Raw genomic sequence first — 21,064 nt, forward strand, 5'->3', positions numbered from 1 at the left:
TGTACTTGAAAGTCGTTTTTTTTTTCACCCGTCAAAGAAATTTTCGTCGACCACATAGTGAAAGTCGCCCTTCCCCGGAGGTAGTCCACCTTTCCTGTCGAAGCGATCTTTGGCGACCGGTATCTGCAGTGCGTTCGTTTGCTTTGCTTTGCGCTTGGCACGATGCAGTCTCTGCGTGCTTTCTTCTCTCTGCCGGTGCCGCATTTAGATTGATGTGTGAACATTCCTATTGAACAAACGGTTCGTTTTTCTTGAACGGAATAACAAACCGAACCTGCCAGTAGCGGAAAGGTGTGCCTAAAAGGAACAATCATGCTCTGCATCATTTCAATCACGTATGCGGATCGAAAATTGTGCACGGATCTTAATAATGTTTCGGTGCGCGCGTCACCCTGATTAAAAGACGTGTGATATATTTATATACTCTTTTTATTCCATGCACAGCACCATCCACCCAGCACGAAAGAAGATTGCTTTCTTTTTCCGTGCCGGCGGTTCCACTATCGACTGGAATCAGCGGTTGGCATTAGCCAATAAAAAGGCAGGCAACCCGTCTGCTGCTGCAACGGTTTTGCTGTCGTGGCAAATGCGTTACGTTTGCATTTGCTGCTTTGCGTTTCGCGTTTTGTGGCCGTAATCGTAATCGGGATTGTTTTTCTGTGCATTCTACCCGCTGTGCGTGATGCCTTTCATGGTTTTATTTTCGAATTTCGTTTCTGCAAACCCACCGCAAACACACAGACCCACAAGGGCACGACTTTGCGTGATCGTTTGAACCGCAGGGTTTGTTTTACTTTCTCTACGGCGGGCTGTACCTTTTTCGAGTGTATTTTTCCACACAAATAGCAAACCGTGTTGCTGTACCCTTGCATTCCTTCGTCGGTTCGTTAAATGGAATTAATGTCTGGCGATTGCGATTGCGATGGTGATATTAAAATCGAGTTCCGCCAACACAACTGAAGGGGCACGCAGACGGTTAGACAACAAGTAAAAATGCGCCTACTAATTATAAACTTCATGTTGTTTCTGATGAATTGATTTTTAAAATTTTAATCATTCTTTCTGAAGAACATACCAAAGGTAAAAGGAACCCACATTTAACATGACACAGCATTTGCAGTAACTACGAAACTCAGTAATTCTTAAGCTTTTCTTGTATATGTCCGATTCAATGTGCTTTTTTACACGCAGTTTTTGATTGATCGTAACATATTTATTAGGAGATGCTACTGTTATATGTATGATAGACTCGCTGTCAAAAATAGTTATTTTGCATGAGAAAGATCTCCCATTCCGGCTGAAGTTTATCTCAACAACTTGTGTCCTATATCCTGTTCAAGATGTAGGAGATCCCCCAAGTAAGTTGATCGTGGATGCCAAATAAACGCGGTGGATGATGCCCAACTGCTCTGAAAAATAATGTATAATGTCTCAAATTTCTAGAACTAACTTATTGTACGACGTTTATTGGTTTATTTCTTTTTAATGTTTATTTTAATGTGTCGCTTCCTCGATGTAATAAATACCTAGCTTTAGATTGATAATTTGGGTAAACACATCCAAAGCTAGATTTGATCGCGCTTTCTGTGGTGTGCTAGCCCGGCAATCTAGCAAGATACTACAGGATCACTCTTGAATCTTCCGTGTCTGAACGTATACAGCTGGAAACGAGTTAAGTGTTTGGAACTTAAAAATACTTAGCTTGTTTGGTTTCATCGTAGTGTTATAAATAGTAAATAAATGTTTTTTTTTTGAAAATTTTAATATGTATCATTTTTACATTTAATTAAATTAGGAACAGTTATAACGTAAATGGCACAGTTTTAATTGGTACCGTAGAACAGTTCATGGGGGTCTGGTCACAGCTAATGGGTAGATTATTAGATAAGACTTTAAACGAATGATTTACACGCCACGAAGTAGAAACTTTCCAATGGAACTTGCTCCGTGTGCGCCCGGCAATTTCTCCCCCGGTACGAAACCTCTGCCTCCTCCGCCTCGTCATGGGTGATTAATCGAAGTGCTAAAGAAACTGGAATGTATCTTCGGTTGTCGTGCCCGTCTTCTCTCCACTCGCGAAAGCCAATCATGAGTGATGTTGCTTCGTTTTGCACCCCAAGCTCCTGCAAGTAGCCTTTCGCCAATGGGTTTTCTCCCGCTTTGGTCTGCCCCGGTTTGAAAGGGAAGTCTGGCAACCTTTCTTCAAGCCAGTGTGAAGCGCTGGAATGTCGGTAAAACGGAACAGATCATCGACCCGATCGGTGCAGACCAATTTCTGCACGGCGTTGATTTTTCTTTCACTTCCCACTGGTGTGGTGGTGGTGGCGGCCGGTGGGTGGTGTAGCCAGCGAACTTTCCTACCCCGAAACGTGCCGGATGCTTTTCGCAACACCCATACCATCGCACATCGTTGTGCGAGGGTTGGTTATTCCTTTTTGTCGTGTTAGTGCGACGCTACCGTGAATGGACAGACACGCGCACACAAGAGAACATACTCACCATACGCGCCAGAAAAGATGGGTGGCCCCGGGGAAACGTACGGCCGTGACCAAACATGGATCCGTCCGATCCGGGCCAACCGCCGCTCCCCGTGTCCAGCTCGTAACTTTCCGCCCGCCACGGGCCGGCATTCTGCGGTCGTGCCCACTGCTTTCGGCTCAGGTGCAAGATCGTTCGCCGCCGGTCAAGACCGGTGTCGCAAGGCCGAGTGGCTTGCACCGCGGTGAACGAGCGTACGTGCACGCGGACCGTCGCGACAACCGTTCGGGGTTCGTTCGTGTACGTGCGTTTTGATCCGGGGTCTCCATCCATGTGTCACCCTTTGCGCGGTGTCCGTCGGGCACTGGTTGAGGGGTCTCTGTCGGCTTTTACGACGCCGGTGATCGGGCTGAAAGACTCGATCTTCGTCGTGGGTCGTCTTGTGTGTGGTGAATGGCGATTTCGGGTACCGGATATTGCCGGTCGAGATCTGTTGCAGCGTTTCGCGCAGCTCGCAGTGTTCGTCCACGTGTGTGCTCGATTCAGTGTGCTTTTTCAAAGCCATTCGGAGTGCAGTTTTAGGTGTTTCGTGCGTGAATTACGCCATTGTACTTAGTGTTTGTGAAGCTTAATAAAAGCATGCAAAGAAAGTTAAAATAGTGCCAAATAAATTGCTTTTAGGGAGGGGGATACTTAGTGATCTGCTATTCGTTAACGATTAAGGTGCGGTGAAAGGTACTCGTTAGAAAGAGCTTTTATGGTAGTACCAAGCAACACGACGCCAGCTCACTTTATTACTGTGATGTGAAATGGGTAGACCATTGAGAAAATAGTGTAAACTCACCATTACACCTCAGCTAAATGTAATTTTCCGGTGAATGATCAATTCATGTCGTACGGCGGCACGCAAGAAATGATGATTGTTCGCACGGATTCAGCCTCCAGCTGCGGGCAGTTCGAAGAGGAATGGGATCTGATGCAATTACACCAACCCTGGCACCACCAAGCAACGACATTTCAGTCAAATAATGAGGTAATGCAAGCTCAGCGTTCAGCTGGAACTCATTTAGCAACTCATTTATTTAAGAACCCAACGTCGTGTTCGTTTGGTGGGTTTGAAATGGTTGACACAAATTGATTAACCCCCTTGGGCAGCAAGTGGGATTAGATAAGCGAATGTCAGAAATGCAACTGCACATGATGCACCACTCCCCCACGCGACCGAAGGGTGATATTTCACTCCCACGTCCGACCAAAAACCCGGTGCGACAGGGTTTTTGTGATACGGGCAGAGAAGAGCTTAAAATTAAAAAATTGAGGTATTTTCTACACGATAAGAATGAGCGATAGGTTTGTGTCGCACCAACCTTCTTCATGTCGCGGTTACTCTTTGATTCGTCAGGCGAGGGCGATTTCGTTAACTAATCTTGTTTCAGCTGTTGTGGAACCTTTGTTTGGAAAAAAATAATATCCCACAGTTCTCGCCCGGAGGAGGTTGAGTGCGTTCGACTGGTGTTTTGTTCCGTGTTCCGCAAGAATGGAATGTGGGGAATAATTGGGCCAAAATGTGGAATGTGAATATTCTAAGCAAATGGATAACGTTGGTATGTTGTTTCGATCAGCAGTGATTCTTTTGGGTGGAATGTGTGATATCATACGCGATCAACCGTAAAATTAAAACCACAGACCGTGACCATTTCGCTTCCACGTGTGTTAAAGCTTTGCTCGATTGTGCCACCGGATTTTATTGGATGTAAAACTGCACGTTTAAATTGTGTTTAAAAATAGTTCAATGCGCAAAGAGCAACTACTCACAAACACAAAGATTGTCCAAAGGCGATTAGTGACGCCTCTGGCGCCTGTCCGTTTTTTTCGGGTCTCGTGACAATCAGAAAGCGTCAGTAATGCATTTAAAATCCCATGTTCCAGCCGTGTCTTATCAGTTGGTCAAGTGTGTGCATTATATGTAAGCAGTTATATTAGCTGCCACCAAGACCACAACACATTCGGTCAAAAGAAAATCTTTCGGATCGTCACATGCATTTTTGAACGTTTCGAAAAGGATTACTGCTCGGTGCTTGGAACCAAAACAAAACCCCCTAATTGACCACAATCCCATTATCGTCTCGTTTACCACAACACACACATATGTATGTTATCATGCAGCTATAAATTTGTCGACGCCACCAAATGACTGATAACGTTACATCAACCTGAAAAAAATAAATGTGTCCCACCCCGAAAGGATGGCAATAATTTAACGACAAAAATAAAAACAAAAAAAAAACAAACCAAAACATTACAAACCGTGGTAGGAAATTGCGCATCTTGTTCCATGGAGGACGTCCTTGATCTTGGTACACTGGACCCCTGGTACTGCTTTGTAAGAGGGGAGAATCCTTCTAACAGAGCGACCATTGGCGACATGTTTAAATGGTCTAATGCAACCATATCTTCGATTTGAAGCCAGAGTTCGTAATTGGACTGACACCACCACCTAAGTAATTAGGGGTCGATTGACGCATTTTAGAAGTTGATTTTTCCAGTTTTCAGTGGTTTGAATGATGCGTTTCTTAGCTTCTATGTGGTCAAGGTGCAAAGTGGCTCGGGTTAATTGATTTTCAATTTTGAGTTCTGAGCTGTCTGTAATAATAATCTATTTGTATACAAACATTTCAACATTGAAAGAGTAGACAAACTACTTCAACAATCTAATACGATCAAATTTATTCGATATGTGTAACAGATATTGGACCGTAGAGAGTCTCTAGGTTTGATTCCAGTCCAGGTTGAAGGCCCTTCCAGATCTTCGTTGTACGTAACACTTCAATAATGTTCATTGAATGTTCTAACAGATATTAGTTGTCGTTTGAATGAGTCACGAACATAATTAATGTTAAGTTCTTATAGTTTTTTATTGGATTGAGATGAACGTCTTGTTTAAATGTTATTTGTCTTACCTATTTAATGATATTTGTTAGATCAGCTCCATTATAGCTAAAAAGAGCGATCCAATGCGGTTCAAAGTTAAAAAACGGAATTGTACTGTACATTAATTATCAGTTGTTTAAATAACAAACGTTAAGCTCAAGCAGGGCAACAGATCAGTCAAAACTTGAAGAACAAGAACTATTACTCTTAAAAACCTAAATGGTGTACTAAGTAAAAGTGAACAAAAGATATCGTTTAAAAGCGACAAACACGAAAAGATCAATGAGAGGATGCCATTGTTTTGAATAGAGCTCGCTTTTAGATAAAAGTAAAAGAATTCTAGTGACTTTGGTCATTTCGAGACGATCAGATTGTGCTGTTGACCCGAGAGAGTGCACTCTCTAGAGCTCTGTTGCGTCCGGTTCGTTGTTGGTTGGGAAAATTCCATTCGCTTTCTTTCCCCCATTTCTAAGCCCGAAACGGAATGTGACCAGAGTCACGCACGCACGGTCCGCCGGGGGACACTTGCATGAATATTAAAGTGTTCGGAAGGGAGAGAACACTGCAGCCTCCCTATAATGTGTCGGATTTTTCGGGATTTTTTTTTTCTCTTTCGAAGGTTAGTTTTGTCTGGCGAATGAAGCTGTCGTGAAATTGGTCACGTAACTCCCCGAAATGCACAGGGCCAGTATCGTTTGGGTAACGTCTCGGGTACGCACCGAAGAAACACCGTCGAAACGCACAAGTTAAAACGGTCCTGCGTGCTTGGGTGCTTGTTGGGTTGCTGCATTACGTTTAATAAATGATAAGCACCCATCGTTTTTGCACACAGATGATAGTGTCTCGGGAATCGGATTGCTGCCCCCCCTATTGGCGGTCGTACTCTATTTGCGGCCTGTAGTTAAAATTGATTAACAACCGATCGGGGTGTGTTTTATCTCCTGCGCTTACAATGTTTTGACATAAGCATGAAGGAGGAAGAGGAGAAGATGCACTTGTTTGCTTGGGGCAAACTGTGCAGTGCAGCGGCAATCGCAGCGCAGCGATAAGAAGGGATGCTAATAAACTCTAACAACAACCCGTTCTTCTATCTGAGAGGATCACCTTCGCGTATACGGGGAAGGTGATACACATTATCCCCTTTTTTCCATCCTCATCGTAAACACCATCATCTGAAGGTGTTAAACACACACACACACACACACACACACACACACACACACACACACACACACACACACACACACACACCGTCAACCGGAGGGAACGCAACTGGTCGTCACACCTCCGCCCGGCAAGAAGCGATACAAGAATAAGATAAAATGCTGGTGGACTAGTTATCAGTTGCGGGAAGATCCATCCGTATGACGCCGTATCTTTCGCTTCGTTAAAACACCGGTTCTAACTGGCTTCCCCAGTGTACTAATTGCACGCCATCGGTAACTAACCGGAATAGTAGTTCTTGTGTGCATAATTGCCGAGGCGAAGAAACGGGCGATAAGGCGAATGTTTTGCTTTGGAAGTGACATTCTGTGGAACAAAATGGTAAATACGGAAGCAAAACCCACCACCCGGCTCCGAATGTGTCAGGAAGCATTTTCTGCAACCTGCAACCGATTCCTCGTGACCTGCTCACTCCCTGTATGATTGCGATGGATAGAAAGGATGCATCTCTCTAACGCCTCCGCACGTTACTGATCGTTATGAAGGGTTGATAAGAGTATATTTCAGCACGTGTGGACATGTACACCCATCTGTCACACGTTCGGCCCGAGATTGATCACGTTTCCGAAGCATATTGTTGTCCTGCTGTCCTGTTTGTACCTATTTTGTCTGCGGCCCGTCTAATCGTGCCCATCGAATCATTTCATGTGGCATTAGAAAAACGTACACTAGAGAGTGGGACTGTGTGGCTATTGTAAACCATGCTAATTAACGTCGAAGGGACAATGCTTGTACGTGTTCCCCCCTTTAATCCTTTTAATCTTAACAGCGTGTGGGCAACATTACATCGATACGTACGACTGTTATTGCCTTTCGGGGTGTAAGGTGCGTGTACATCTCTATCTCTTTTCTATGAACGTTCAGGGTGTTGTGGGTTTACCCGTTAGCTAAACATACACCAGGGCTGATGACGCACTTCTCCCCGCTCGCAGTTGATTATTTCCGAACCAGTTTCGGTCCGAAGTTTTCCAAGCTATTGGATCGGGTCTCATTCGGTCACTTCTCTCAATGTTCCTGTTTGATAGATGTTATCATCAAAATATGTCCTAGACCAGGAGACAGTGTGGATTTTTTAAATTATGTTAGAAAGTTAAGGTTTTCTAATCCCTGATGATCGGTTTTATGGTACCAGCACTGATTTTCGGACCAAGACTTCCAAGATGGCCGAGTTTGTAATGTCACAAAAAATAATGGTTTTTAAAGTTTAATAATTACAGAATACAAATCTCATACTTGTAGAGTCTAGTATGAATAATCCAACCATCGTTCCATGCTCTCCGTAAGATGCTGGAACTCGTACGGTGAGCTATGTGCCTCTGGTCACGTTTACCACCAGCGCACCACCGAAGAACAGTTCTAAATTGCTTCCGTTGTGTGTGGTGTTGCACCCTCGATGTCTTCCGGGCCAGTTGATCGGTTGAATCATCCTTTCGGGGGCAAAACGGGACAACAAAAACCCAACAAACACCCCGAGCGAGAAGAAAAGGTGGTCACCATTCTAATCAGTAACGTCGGGAGGCGCTGTAAATGCTTCCTCGCGTGTTCCTCCCAATTGTTGTATACGCCCCGCGGGGCGTTTTATTGTGTGTGCCTTGATTATGAATGTATGGACATGTAAATACGGACATGTTAGATCTCTTTCTACCCCCTCTGGCAAATGCTTCTCATTCACTCGCGTGCGCCTAGCTGCTCTAGGCGGTGATCGCGCTGCATCATATTTTACCCCGGGCATCTTGGTGTCCGGCCCGCAAACGGTAGTCAGCTTCCGAGGCGAGTGTACCACGTCCGAAGATTCGTGCAACGGGCCGAACAATCATTCATTCATAAGCATTGCTGATAGGATCGATTGCTGAAATCTCGTCGCAAGCGTAACAAAAAGCGCAGTACGGGAAACGTTTAAAAAAAAAGGACTAACAGTTCCACAAGAATTATCACGCTGTGAGAACGTTCTGGTAGACAATCGTAATCAATCGTGACACACTGCTTTAGTAGTCGCCTGGGAGTGATAAGAACCAAAGTGTAAAGAGTTTTTGCTTGATTTGGGGTGTCCAATCATCCACCAAATTGATTGGAGAATAATCGAGAGTAGTCCAGACATTTGAAAAAAAAAACACAACTCAACGATGGGTCTAAAGTTCCTGCTGTTCAATAATCAACAGAGCCAAAATCAACATGGAGGTGTTAGAAAAGTAATTATTAATCATTGTTCCCCTAGCCCATTCATAAATCATTCAATCGTTCTAGAAAGCATTGCCTCGAATTCCAAAAATGGAGTCCAAACCATGCAGTTCCTTAATTGGATCAGTAACCTCGTGTGACACCGAGGTTTCCTTTCTAGCACTGATGCACCAGTCCAGTATCGGGCGAGTATTGCAATTGTGCGAGGAACTCCGTGCGAGCAGGTCATGTGAGTTCGTGCCGGTTAAGGAGCAAACTAGTGTCCGACATAACACACTCCGTGCCAGATGTCCTCCTATCTACGGACAACGCGAACATCCTATCAACAGAGACGGTCCCCACCCGGACACATCTGGCGACCGTAGGTCAGTGCGTACCACTCCCGGCGTGATTGTTTTTAAAAAAAGATGTGGTTATCTGTTCACGCCAACCATCGCCACCTTCAGGCGCGCATCGTTAATAGCAGAACGCAACGATGCAGATTCTGGTCTGCTTAACGGCAAACAGACCCTGGGATTTGAACATTTCCACACTCGCAAACACAACCATGGTCGCGCTGGCCGTTGTTCCACATCTGGAGCACACAGTCCCGGGTGTGATGTGTGTTTACCCAACAGCTGATCGGTTGATAGACACTGATAACACGGCCGCTGCTTCCTTCAGCAGAGCTGGCTCTCTGAGGGGGACACACAAATTGTACGCTTTTGTGAACGATGATGATGATGTACGGTGCGATGTGGAATGGTCCATTTGTGTTTGACCCTTGTGCGTTGTTATCGGGCGTGTTGCATCGACCTTTTCCTTGGTAGGGGGGGAGGAGTTCGAACCTAGCCTCCATCGGTCATTGGGATGCAATTTTATTCATCTGGAACGGAGTGCGTAAACGGACCGATTACTACTCTCCGACAGCGTAAACCGAGCGGTGGTTTGGTAGGCGTTAGTAACAGCGGTGCAATTGAAGATAAGCTTACATTACAGACGGCCATAAACATCACCTATGAAGCTGTCGTCTAAACGCATGACTAACCATTGTTCCGTTTTGTCTTCTTCCTTTCACAGATCATGGAGGGTTCGGGCGACGGTTCGCCACAATCGTCGATGTGTATGGTGAAGGCGGCCGAGCTCTTTCCGAAACCGATCCTCGAGAAAGAGGAAGAAAAGCTCACCGTACGGTTCCCCGAGCGTAAGTAACAATTGTCCTCGCTGATTTCGGACATTGTTTTGACATTGAACCCCCCCATGAACCCTTCTTGCTGTTGTGTGTTTTTTTTCAGTTGCTGGTGAATCGGTACGCTTCCTAGGTCAGACTGATGATGGCATACTGGCACTTTCGAACTATCGGCTGTTTCTGCAGAAGAATAGCACTGGCGCCGGTGTGTCGGTTCCGCTCGGACTGATCGAATCGATGCAAGTTCGTGACCTGTTCCATCTGATCGTGAACTGCAAAGACGCCAGTACCGTCCGGTAAGCACAATTGAAAAATGCGACCTCTTAAAGAACTCGTTTTTATAAACACTCCGGCCTCTTCTGTTCCACTTACAGTTGTTCGTTTGCAACGTCGGAGCAATGCAGCGAATGGAACCGTCGGATAACGCTCTCGATCGGTGTGCCGGAAACGCTGGAGGCACTGTTTGCCTTTCCGTTTCACGCGTGGGCCTCGGAATCGCCGACGCTCAACCAGGACAACGAGTGGGCCGGCCGCCTGCAGCGTGTCGGTTCGTTCGACGATGAGTTTCGCCGTGAGGCGGAACGGTTGCAGTTCGATCTGCAGGGTGCCTGGCGCATCAGTCAGGCAAATGCGGATTTTAAGCTCTGCCCGTCGTACCCGCGGTTGCTGCTCGTGCCGGCTTGCATCTCCGACGATACGCTACAGAACGTGGCAAGTTTTCGCAGCTCACGGCGCATACCGGCGGTCGTGTGGCGTCATCAGCGTACCGGTGCGGTTATCGCACGCTGCAGCCAGCCCGAGGTCGGTTGGCTCGGATGGCGCAATTCGAAGGATGAGCAGCTGTTGAAAGCGCTTTCGGATGCATGTTCGTTCGATCGTGGCACACAGGACCGGGCAAGCGATGGTACGAGACGGACGCGTACGCAAACCGACAGTTCGGAGGCATCGAGTGAAGGCAGTCCACCGCGCAGCCCGGAAGGAAGCCACGAGGAGGTGGAAATGGATGAGCCGAAGAAGATTCTGATTGTGGATGCGCGGTCGTACACGTCCGCGGTTACGAACCGGGCACGGGGCGGAGGATGTGAGTGTGCCGAATACTATCCGAGCGCTGAGATACAGTTCATGAGCCTGGGAAACATTCACGTGATAAGGAAAAGTTTCCACGCGTTAAGGCAACTTTGCGCCTCGCAGGCGGACATTCCAAAGTAAGTGCAAAGTGGTCAGAATATTGTCATATTGTCAGAACAGCATACTCAATCAGGTTCTTCTATTTGCACAGTTGGCTCGGATTGCTGGAACGAACGCTCTGGTTGCAGCATCTTTCCGGTTTGCTGGCGGCCTCGATGGTCGTATGCCATGCAATTGAGCGCAACGGACGACCGGTGCTGGTACACTGTTCCGATGGTTGGGATCGTACGCCGCAGATCGTTGCGACGGCGCAACTCTGTCTCGATCCGTACTACCGCACGATAGACGGTTTCCGCGTGCTGGTCGAGCGGGAGTGGTTGAGCTTCGGTCACAAGTTTGCCGACCGTTGCGGGCACGGTCCCGGCTCGGACGAGACAAACGAACGGTGCCCGGTGTTCCTACAGTGGCTCGACTGCGTGCAGCAAATCCATCGGCAGTTTCCCTGCAGCTTTGAGTTCGACATGGGCTACCTGGTAAGTTTTGAGCTGTTGTGCGGGACAAGAGATCGGCTATTAGCATTTCCCTAATGACCTGTTGGTTCCCTTCCCCCGGTGTAGATCAAATTAGCACAACATTCGCATTCGTGCCTGTTTGGAACGTTCCTCTGCAACACGGTCAAAGAGCGGCAGGAAAACAGCGTTCCCGATCGGACGTTCTCTGTGTGGCCTTTCCTATCCGGTCCGATCTATAAGAACCATCTATACGTGCCGAACCGCGAGCGTGTCCTGTGGCCGGCGCATAATGTGCGCGATCTGCGCCTCTGGACGGAAGTGTACCTGGGCAGCTGGGGCGGCCACAACCAACAGTCGGCATCGGAAGTGGCAGACTATCCGACAGCGGCTGTTCCAGCGGGCGGTTCGGATGTCGTGTCGGCGGTCGTCGGTGTAAGAAGCATTGGAGCCGGCGGGGACTCAACCGGCAGCATCCCTGTGGGAGTGGGATCATCATCCGTGAATGTTGTTGTCGATGGAATGGCAACGGCATCGGTGGCTAGCTGTAGTCCGGAACAGAACGGTTCGATGACGAAGACGCGCTCGTACAGTGATATCAAAGAAGCAACCTCAGGTGGCGGCATGACACGTCGCTCAAGCGATCCAAGCATGACCTTAGACTCAAGGTAAGCAAACGATTGCAAGCTAGTAGGGCTAGTGGAAAGTAACGGCAATACATTTGTCTTTCTTTAGCATTATTCATCGGACAGGTGGACCGGCGACGCTTAATCTTTCGCAGGAAGAAAGTTCAATTGAATCAAACCTCTCGTCCGATCGCGAAACTTCGCCCGATCTACCCTCCATTGACGATCACTTGCTACATCGGGGAGTAACAGCCAGTTCCTTTATACAGCACGCCACCGAAAAGCTACAAATTCTCACCCAAGAACTGAACCAATCCGACGAAGAGCTAGAACAAGCCATCAAGAACCAGCGCAATCTAGCCAACAGCAGTCCTGCTCGGAACACTGTCGTAACGACCGAACACACCGGTGCAGAGATTCTTTCTTCCTCAGCCTCTTCTAGTCTATACGCTAACGGTAGCATCGGTGGGATCGATAGCTTAGCAGCGGCAGCAGCTGCCACTTTAATTCCAACCGCAACCACAAACGTTCGACCTTCCTTTACGAGCACTAGTATCAGCAACAGTTCGACCCAACAGCAAAGTATCGACGAAAATAGCTACCGTTATCGTTTCCAACCGATCGTACCGGAATTGCCGACAACAGATACGACGCGATGCTCTCCGCATGTGGCGAGAGAGTCCAGCAACAGTCCAACCCCATATCCGGCCATACAGCAGCAACAAAATCTCGTGATGTGGCGGAATCCAATCGATGAGAATACCTCACGCATCATCAAGATCGAATCGTACCAGTCGGCTACTGTAGGTGGTAGCAAGGATGTGTTAGATGGTGGTGGCGGCGGTGGATTGGGCTTGGAACGAGGTTCAAACCGTACCGTCATCGGGCGGCCCATCATGGCCAACGACGATATGATGATGGAGAGCGTCGACCTAACGATCGGAGGAACCGACAGCTTCGGTGGTGGTAAATACGACAAGCTGTTTAAACTGATTAAGCACTTTCTGCGGCGACACATATGAAAAATGAGGACGCTTTCGATTGTCGAAAAATGACAGTGGTCACAAAGATGCTCCAGATACAGTATGGTGCATTCAACAGTGAACCGGTACAGAATCTGGTTCACTTAATGATGCACTTAAGAGCAGTTTCCAACTTTACAGAAAGGAGTCCATAATTTGGTTGTTCCTAACTGGTTTCGAATCAGTAGCAAATTAAGGGACTTCTTTCCATGGATTTTCTGCTCATGTACTGCTCTCTTATGCAAATATGTTCATGACAGAAAGCACTCGATAGAGGAAAGGAGTGAAATTATACGGTTTCCGGGAGATGTAAATAACAACTTTAGGTTATTATATGTCATGTTCCTAGGAAAGGCTGTACTCCACGTCTATTATGTTAAGTATAAATACAAATAATATACACATCTGACAAAATCAATTATATCCAAAACGTTTCCCTTCTGGTGGTTGATTGTAGATGATTAAAAAAATTGGGCTTTATTAAGTCTAGACACAACAGCGGACCAGTTCAACCGCTCTTAACTGCGAACCTGTTAACTGTTATCAGTACTGATGTTTTCTTTAGCGATATGATATATGTAAATAAACGAAAACTCAAAACCACGACGATGCGACGCACAAAAACAAAACACACAACAATCGAATGTATAACCTAGTCCATCTTAGGCCAAAGAGCATGTATTACGTATTTAACCGGAATTGCAAGGTTTTGTTTATGTGTTTTTTCTACTACTAAGTTTCGCTGATAGCGCATGAATACGGCATAAAAACAATGATGCGTACTGGCATTTTATTGATAAGGTTAAGGTTTTTTTTTCACGTTTTGCACGTTTCGAAGGAACTCAAAACACGTTTCTTCTGGCGATCAAAATGGCAATATAAAAAAAAAACAACAACTTGTACGATTAGTTCAAATTGTGTAATTATTGACCAAAGGCGTTCTGTTGTTTTTTTTCCTTTTTCTAGTTGAGGTTTGAGTTTAATCTTTATTTAATGATTTTGTGTGTGTTGGTCAAACATCAATAACGTGAGACTTCTTGATTAATTTAATGTCTTCTCTCACTAAATGTATAGCTAGACTATGTACAAAAAAATTAATTACGCTTAATTTATGTGAAAAGTGTTACGTACATACCATATAAGACAATCGAAAGCGAAACCTCTTCTTATGTGTCGTTGTTATTCACATATATTAATATATTTTATTAAATTACTAAATTTTTTAATTAACTCTTTTTTAGATAAACTACTTTCCGCTTCGCCAAATCGATTAGAATCCCCGGGACTGAATGACAGATCATTAAGCCCCAATCTTTGGCATGGATCGATAGAGACCAGCACGGACACACTGGTACCTGTTGACCAGTATCCGCTGTCCACCGGCAACATGCAAAGTGGGTTAAGCAATTTGGCAGAAGACGGTGAAAGCATGCGGCACGGACACGAACGGCGGAAGGCATCACTGCTGGAACATGAGCAGCACTTCAACAACAGCAACGGTGTCGGTGGTAGCGGTAGTATTAGTTTAGCAGTAGGAAACAGTGATAGTAGTCAGCAGAGACTTGTAAATGGTAAAGCATCGGAAGCGACAACGGCGCCAAATGACATGTCTGATGGGGCCGCCGAGGTCACGACCGATAGCGATACCGCCAAAGCTCCGACTGGTGATAGTAATGGATGTGATTTTACTAGTGATAGTCATGATTACGATAGGGTAAGTGACGGTGATCGTTTCGAAAGGAGCCAACAAAAATTAAACACCGCACCACCGTGCTTATTGCAGAAATTATCAAATCAATCATCGTTGGTGTTGTTGGCCAGCGACTCGCTACCAAAAGATCGCCCAGATTACCGCCACCAGCAGCATCCGCCAGAACCGACCTTGGAAAGTGATCGAGGAGGAGGTGTAGGTCGATCAGCACTGTCGTCTCTAGCGCAGAACAACAACGTTTGCTGTGGTGCAGTTAACTACAGTAAACTCAAAACGAATGGTACACCGGCGGGTGTACCTGTGCCCTCTGGTCCGGCCACCACTAACAACTTGCTCACTTCGATGATGCTAATGGACGAAAGCATCATCATTCAGCCGCAGTTCCAACAGCTTGAAATCAACGGCAAACAACTGCCCGGTGACGGTGGAGCGACGACTGCCGGATACGGGCCAGTAATATCACAGAAGGAGCGTCGAAGAAGAAACTCGTCCAATTCGAAGCATGACCTCATGAGCCCTTGTAAACCAACCAACGGAAGGTAAGTGAAAAGGTGTTGCATATACTAAGGAAGAACAAATAGGACACTGACCCGTTCTCCCTTTTCACAGTATATCCCCAAGTGCCACACACTCCCGGTTTTCGACACCGGGTGCCCGGTCACTGCCACTGACACCACCGAGTGTACCGTACGGGACGGATAGGCCACCGGTCGCGACGTTCTCGTGCCCGGACGGGTTGGCCCACGCACTCTCGGAGCAAAATTTACGTCTCCAGCAGATTGTTTACGAACACCGGGTAAGTAGTGTTGTGCTCATGCTGCATTAAATGACTATGTACAATAATATACTTTCTTCCATATTGCAGCTTCGCGAGGAAGCACTGCAGCGTGAACTGTACGCCACGCGGTTAGCACTGTTGAAGAAAACCTGCCAACACTGTTGTAGCAGCAGCGCCCAACCACAGTACGGCAATGAAGATCCGGTGAGTAGCCTCATTTGCTTGCTACGAAACAATTCGCTTGATTACGATTTGCTAGCGGCAGAAATCGATGCTGTTATTCCGGTTCCAGGATTTATTTTCCGTTTGAGAGATAAATGTTAAAGAGGAATATCCACAGCATCGTATTAGGCACCGCAAAGACGAAGGTTTTCCATTCCATTCGGTCGTCCTTTTCTAAACCATTAAATTTATTACTCCTCTCGTTTTAATCGTTCTTTTTGAATCTTTAGTTTCCAATGTACGAAAGTATTTAATAACTATTTATTGAGCAAAAGTAGTAACAAACATAAAGCATTCGCTGATTCGAGCAGCATACTCTGTCGTTGGCAAATCGGAAGAAAAGCGAAACATCGTCCCAATAAGTGGAAAGAACATATAATAGGGAATTTTCGCTGGCCTTTATTTGTAAGATCTGCTTGAATAGGATTTTTGGAACTCTGCGGGCGCTGCGATTTGTGGAGAGCATGATGCTTTTTTATTTGTAATAGCTCTACTAAATTCAACCTGAACTGGTACTGTTGTTCATTGCATAACGCTACAACAATCCCACCATTATGCTTGCCTGCGAACGTTTTGCTAGGAAGCTTGTTTTTTTTTGGAAACCAAATCGAAGGAAGCAAGGATGCGCGCGAGCCTCCCCGTCGTGGATTAAATTAACGCTTGACTCTTATATTTTATTTCCCATCTCTTTTCATGGATGCGTTTTTCCACATCAAAAATCAAGCCACCTTCACCCTGCTGCTGTTGGCTTTGCGAACGACAAAATTTGCGCTAAAATACTACTACCTACTACTGCTACTACTACCGCTGTCGTGTATTTGCCTTTGGCTAGGAGCCGCTACTACCACTACTACTACCTAGCATTTTGCTCTCCTGTGTGCGACTGGCTAACTAAGCCTTGTTCGGCATGAGCCTGTCCTCCTGTTGTACTAGAAACCGTTTCTCACAAGTGACATTCGTTATCAATACCACACCTCCCCCACCCTCCCCCCTTAGGTGCCGGTGAGCATTTCCATAACCAGCGTTGCTGCTTTAACTGCTACCGCCGTCACGTCCACGATGGGAGACAGGATCGGCAGGGACGCCGATCGGAACCGCAGAGGTGCCCACAGTCACAGCAGCAGCCGAAGCAGTAGCGGAGGTGATAGTATGGCCACTATTACCTCCATCCGTGCCACAGCTGCCACCGCCACTACCACTGGTGAAGATCTGCTCGCGGAAGCCTTGATGGGATGTTCCTCTCTGTACGCTTTAGACGGTAAAAGTCTTTTGCTGTTTGACGCCCTTGAAGAGCAAGATGATGAAGAATATGATGTGCCTGGTAGTGGTGGTACGACCGAAGAGCGTAGTTTATGTCAAGCTATATTGAAACACAACCGGCGCTTCGTACATAATGTCCGTATGTGGCGTACTGTGCGTCAGTTTCTAGAGCGTACCCGCCAGAAGCGTATGGACTGTCCGTCAAGGGATCCGGTAATGCCTCCCGCCGAGTCTTTCCCTCTAGAAGATCCGCTTAGCGAGTACTATGCCAATAGTGTGGTTGATGACGATGAGAAGAGTAGTGGCAGCAGTGCCATTTTCGAAAATAGTGGTAATGTGGATACGGAATCAAAAAGGATGATACTACATAGGCTTGACAGCAGCACTACCACTGAAGGAGAACACTCGCTGGATGATGTTATCGTTGGTGGTAGCGGTGGTGGTGGTGGTGGTGGTGGTGGTGGTTGCGTTGGTAGTGGCGATAGTGATGAGGATGAGAATGATGATGCTGAATTATCCTCCCAACTGGTCAGTGATGCAGTTTTGCCTAACTTTATAATGTTTTTTTTCTGCATGGATCGTTGTATGAGACTAATTTTCACTCCTCCATCACTAATAAGATTGAATAATTCTTCAAAATTGGTTTCAAAAATTCTAAAAAGCTTCTAATCCAACTATTGGTTGATGTGGTTAGAGAGAAAAAAAAGAAACGATTCTGCCCCGAGTGAGGATCGAACTCACGACCTTAAGATTATGAGACTTACGCGCTACCGACTGCGCTATCGAGGCCGTGTGTGAGAGGTGGGGATAGAACACAGACAGGTTCTACAGAACATGCGTATTAATTGGTGAATAAACTTCAGATGAACGGAATGAACCTCCAATTTGGCTTCGGATGAACCATGCTTGTGTTCATGTGATGTTATAATCGTGAAATGATGTGTTCGCGTCTTTACTAATACATTTTGTACATTGTCTTTCGGAGGGTTGTTTTTTCCGTACAGGTCTATATTTTGTTAAGTATTGTTTTAACATTTTTTTTTCAATTTCTTTCTAGATGGTGGATTCAATGAACGAAAATGCGTCAAACTGTTCATGGGAGGCGGTCGATGATCGGAGCGCACCATCGTCGGGCGCAAACTCGTCCCAGCAGATGCAGTACAGCAGCAGCGGTGTCGGTGGCAGCACCAGCGTACTCTGGGTGCCGGATCATGCCGTGACGCGTTGCACCACATGCCAGACCGAGTTTTGGCTTGGCCGTCGCAAACATCACTGTCGATCGTGCGGGCAGATCTTCTGTGCGGACTGTTCCGAGTTTACAGCCCATCTGCCGGAAGAGCGACTTTATCAGCCGGTTCGGCTGTGCGGTCCCTGCTACCAGCGGATCTCATCCATGACGGTACTCGCAACCAGTTCCATCCCTGCGCCGGCGGCTGGTAGTACACTCACGTCGTCCATTACGCACAGCTGTAGTCTGGCAAGTAATGCCACCGGATCAACGGTAAATGGAGCGGCAGGAGGGACCGCATTGAACGACGATGCGTTTCTACACCGTTCGAACGTAGCAGCGGCCACGATGATGATGCGCGATCGGATCACCAGCATGAGCCAGATTCAATCCTTACTAGTGGCCGAATGTAGCTCGGAAGCATCGAGAGCTAGCGACAGTTGCTGCAAGCCGAACGTTACCGCAGCGACCAACTAAACTTCACCACAGACTTACATTCTATTTCTTACTTCGATCTGACCCAAGCTGTGCGGGATGTGTGCGCGTTTAATCTTTAAGCGAACGTTAATGTGCACTCGTGTGTGAACGTTAGGCGGGCCACAATGTAGAGACTTTGTGAGACTAAAAGCAGGACGAGTGCCAACACACACTTATTGTTAAATTTGTATATTATCTTATGCATCAACTCGTACGTTCATTCTGTTCATGTTAGTTTTTTGTTTGTTTGTACACAACACATTACCATCATTACACACACCCGAGAGACACGCAAACGCACGATTATTTTATCTAATAATTTATCGAACTTTTTACTTGTTGTTTGACTCGTTTTACGATTTCTTGCTAGAAATGATTACTGTTAGACTTTATTTTCCTTAAATAATGAAACTTACTAATTGGTAAGCGTTTTCTATTTTTTTAAACTTCCAACTCTTCTGAGATGCATTGCTATGGGTACGCTTTTATAGTAGGGTATTCTAATACGATGTGTGCGTGAGGCCGAAAACAGCAAAAGAAATATGCTGCGTGATTAATCTGTGACCTTTCTATTTCCCCCCTACAACGATTAAGTTATGCAGTGAGTGCAACGCAAAATGGAAAAGGAACAAACATATAAAAAAAGAAATAATCAAATGACAGTAACAGGTTTTGTGGGTGTAATACACGGGACACACGTGGAAACAAAACGGCGGTATATGGAAAACAATATGTTATATCTTATGCATTAGGGAAAACTATTGAATGGTGTGAAGTAGAATATACGATAAAATAGAAACGGAGGAAACGATGATGCAAACATCACACACTATTAAAGATATGCAGTGAAGTAGTAAAACAAGTCTTGCACTGGAATCGAATGTTTCAACTCTCGGAAATTATGCATACCAATCACATACACACACACACCCACACACTAAAGTCAATCCCCAAGAAAGCCAAGGAACCCTCTTAGGGTAGAGAAAGTACAGTAACTGTAAGCAATTGTAATGAAAAACCACGATACACACCCCGATGTGCGTAATAGTTTATCAAAAACAAAACAAAAACATTAATAAAGTGTGTCTCTCACGAAGGTAGAAGAAAACCAGAAAGACCACATGTAGGTTATAAAAAAGGAGGAAGAATAAACGCAAATGTAAATACCATCATTTGAGAGAGCAAAAGAACAATATACACACACACAGATAACATTAAGGAATAGGAATGCAAAAAAAAAACAAACATTTAAGAAAGATTATATTATACATGTATATGAAAACAAAGCATAGCTAACAAAACAAAGGGTAGAATGTAACATTACTAAACAAGAGTATGCAATGCAAGAGAGACATATGAAATGAACGAGAATGAATAAGAGTTTTAAACAAACATACAAAACCAATGCAACAACGGTGGCACTGACCACCCCCGGGACTTAGCTCTGTAGCACGTGCTTCAGCAAAACATAGATCCTACAAAAATACGAAGAACAATGGAACGAGTTTAATGAACCACCAACAGTGTGTGTAATGTAGTGTAGTCGACTAAAGCCTAACCTCAAACCGAAAGGAACAAGAAGCAGACCCGAGATAGAAAGCGAAATAGAGAAATAAACACAAGTAGCGGCAACCTCCCAACTATGGTCGAAATAACTCGAAACGATTATACATCTTCTCGCGCATTTGTTTGGTGTGTGTGTGTGTGTGTTTGTTGTATGGAAGCGAAGTACAACATGATTTTTTAAATTAATTTTTTCGTCTCAGTTTTGTATCGTCCAACTAAAACACACCGTGACACACCGTTTGATGCAAAAACAAAACACCAGTATGTACTCTCTCGGCATTAGTAATTCAATCTTTTATTTTTTCAACACAAAAATACACACACTCATTAAGCTTTACTTGGGGTTTTGCAAGTAAAAACACACAAAAAATCACCAATCCCACATGAAAAAGAAACAAGTATGCATGGCTCAGAGACAAACTATAGTGCAGCGTGTAATTGTAGTACCTATCGTATGGCAAAACAACAAAAAAAGCATTGAAATACAAACTACAAAACGATATGCTCTTCCTATTCTATATATTTTTCACAGCAATGATGACAATTACAGTTAAGTTA

The 21,064-nt window shown here is 45.5% G+C and overlaps 1 protein-coding gene and 1 non-coding gene across 2 annotated transcripts; one reads left to right on the forward strand and one right to left on the reverse strand.

Moving 5' to 3' along the window:
* Positions 1-3,394: 3,394 nt before the first annotated feature.
* LOC128304674 (uncharacterized) lies at positions 3,395-20,226 on the forward strand. The gene is made up of 13 exons (XM_053041886.1): positions 3,395-3,511; positions 9,871-9,994; positions 10,086-10,275; positions 10,354-11,184; positions 11,259-11,640; positions 11,725-12,284; positions 12,352-13,208; positions 14,506-14,978; positions 15,048-15,514; positions 15,585-15,771; positions 15,841-15,957; positions 16,972-17,763; positions 18,293-20,226. The coding sequence occupies exons 1-13, from the start codon at positions 3,395-3,397 to the stop codon at positions 18,938-18,940; spliced, it is 5,745 nt and encodes a 1,914-aa protein (XP_052897846.1). The 3' UTR covers positions 18,941-20,226.
* On the reverse strand, positions 17,952-18,024 carry Trnam-cau (transfer RNA methionine (anticodon CAU)). The gene has a single exon. It is a non-coding gene; the product is annotated as a tRNA-Met (tRNA).
* Positions 20,227-21,064: the final 838 nt, after the last annotated feature.

The sequence above is a fragment of the Anopheles moucheti genome, chromosome 2 (assembly GCF_943734755.1).
Source record: "Anopheles moucheti chromosome 2, idAnoMoucSN_F20_07, whole genome shotgun sequence".
Classification (NCBI taxonomy): domain Eukaryota; kingdom Metazoa; phylum Arthropoda; class Insecta; order Diptera; family Culicidae; genus Anopheles; species Anopheles moucheti.

Excerpts from the sequence above, each read along its gene's own strand:
- LOC128304674 (XM_053041886.1), top strand. The coding sequence starts at position 3,395 with ATGATTGTTCGCACGGATTCAGCCTCCAGCTGCGGGCAGTTCGAAGAG. Across the intron at positions 12,285-12,351 it reads AGCATGACCTTAGACTCAAG|CATTATTCATCGGACAGGTG; the intron begins GTAAGCAAACGA and ends GTCTTTCTTTAG. Across the intron at positions 14,979-15,047 it reads ATAGTCATGATTACGATAGG|AAATTATCAAATCAATCATC; the intron begins GTAAGTGACGGT and ends TGCTTATTGCAG.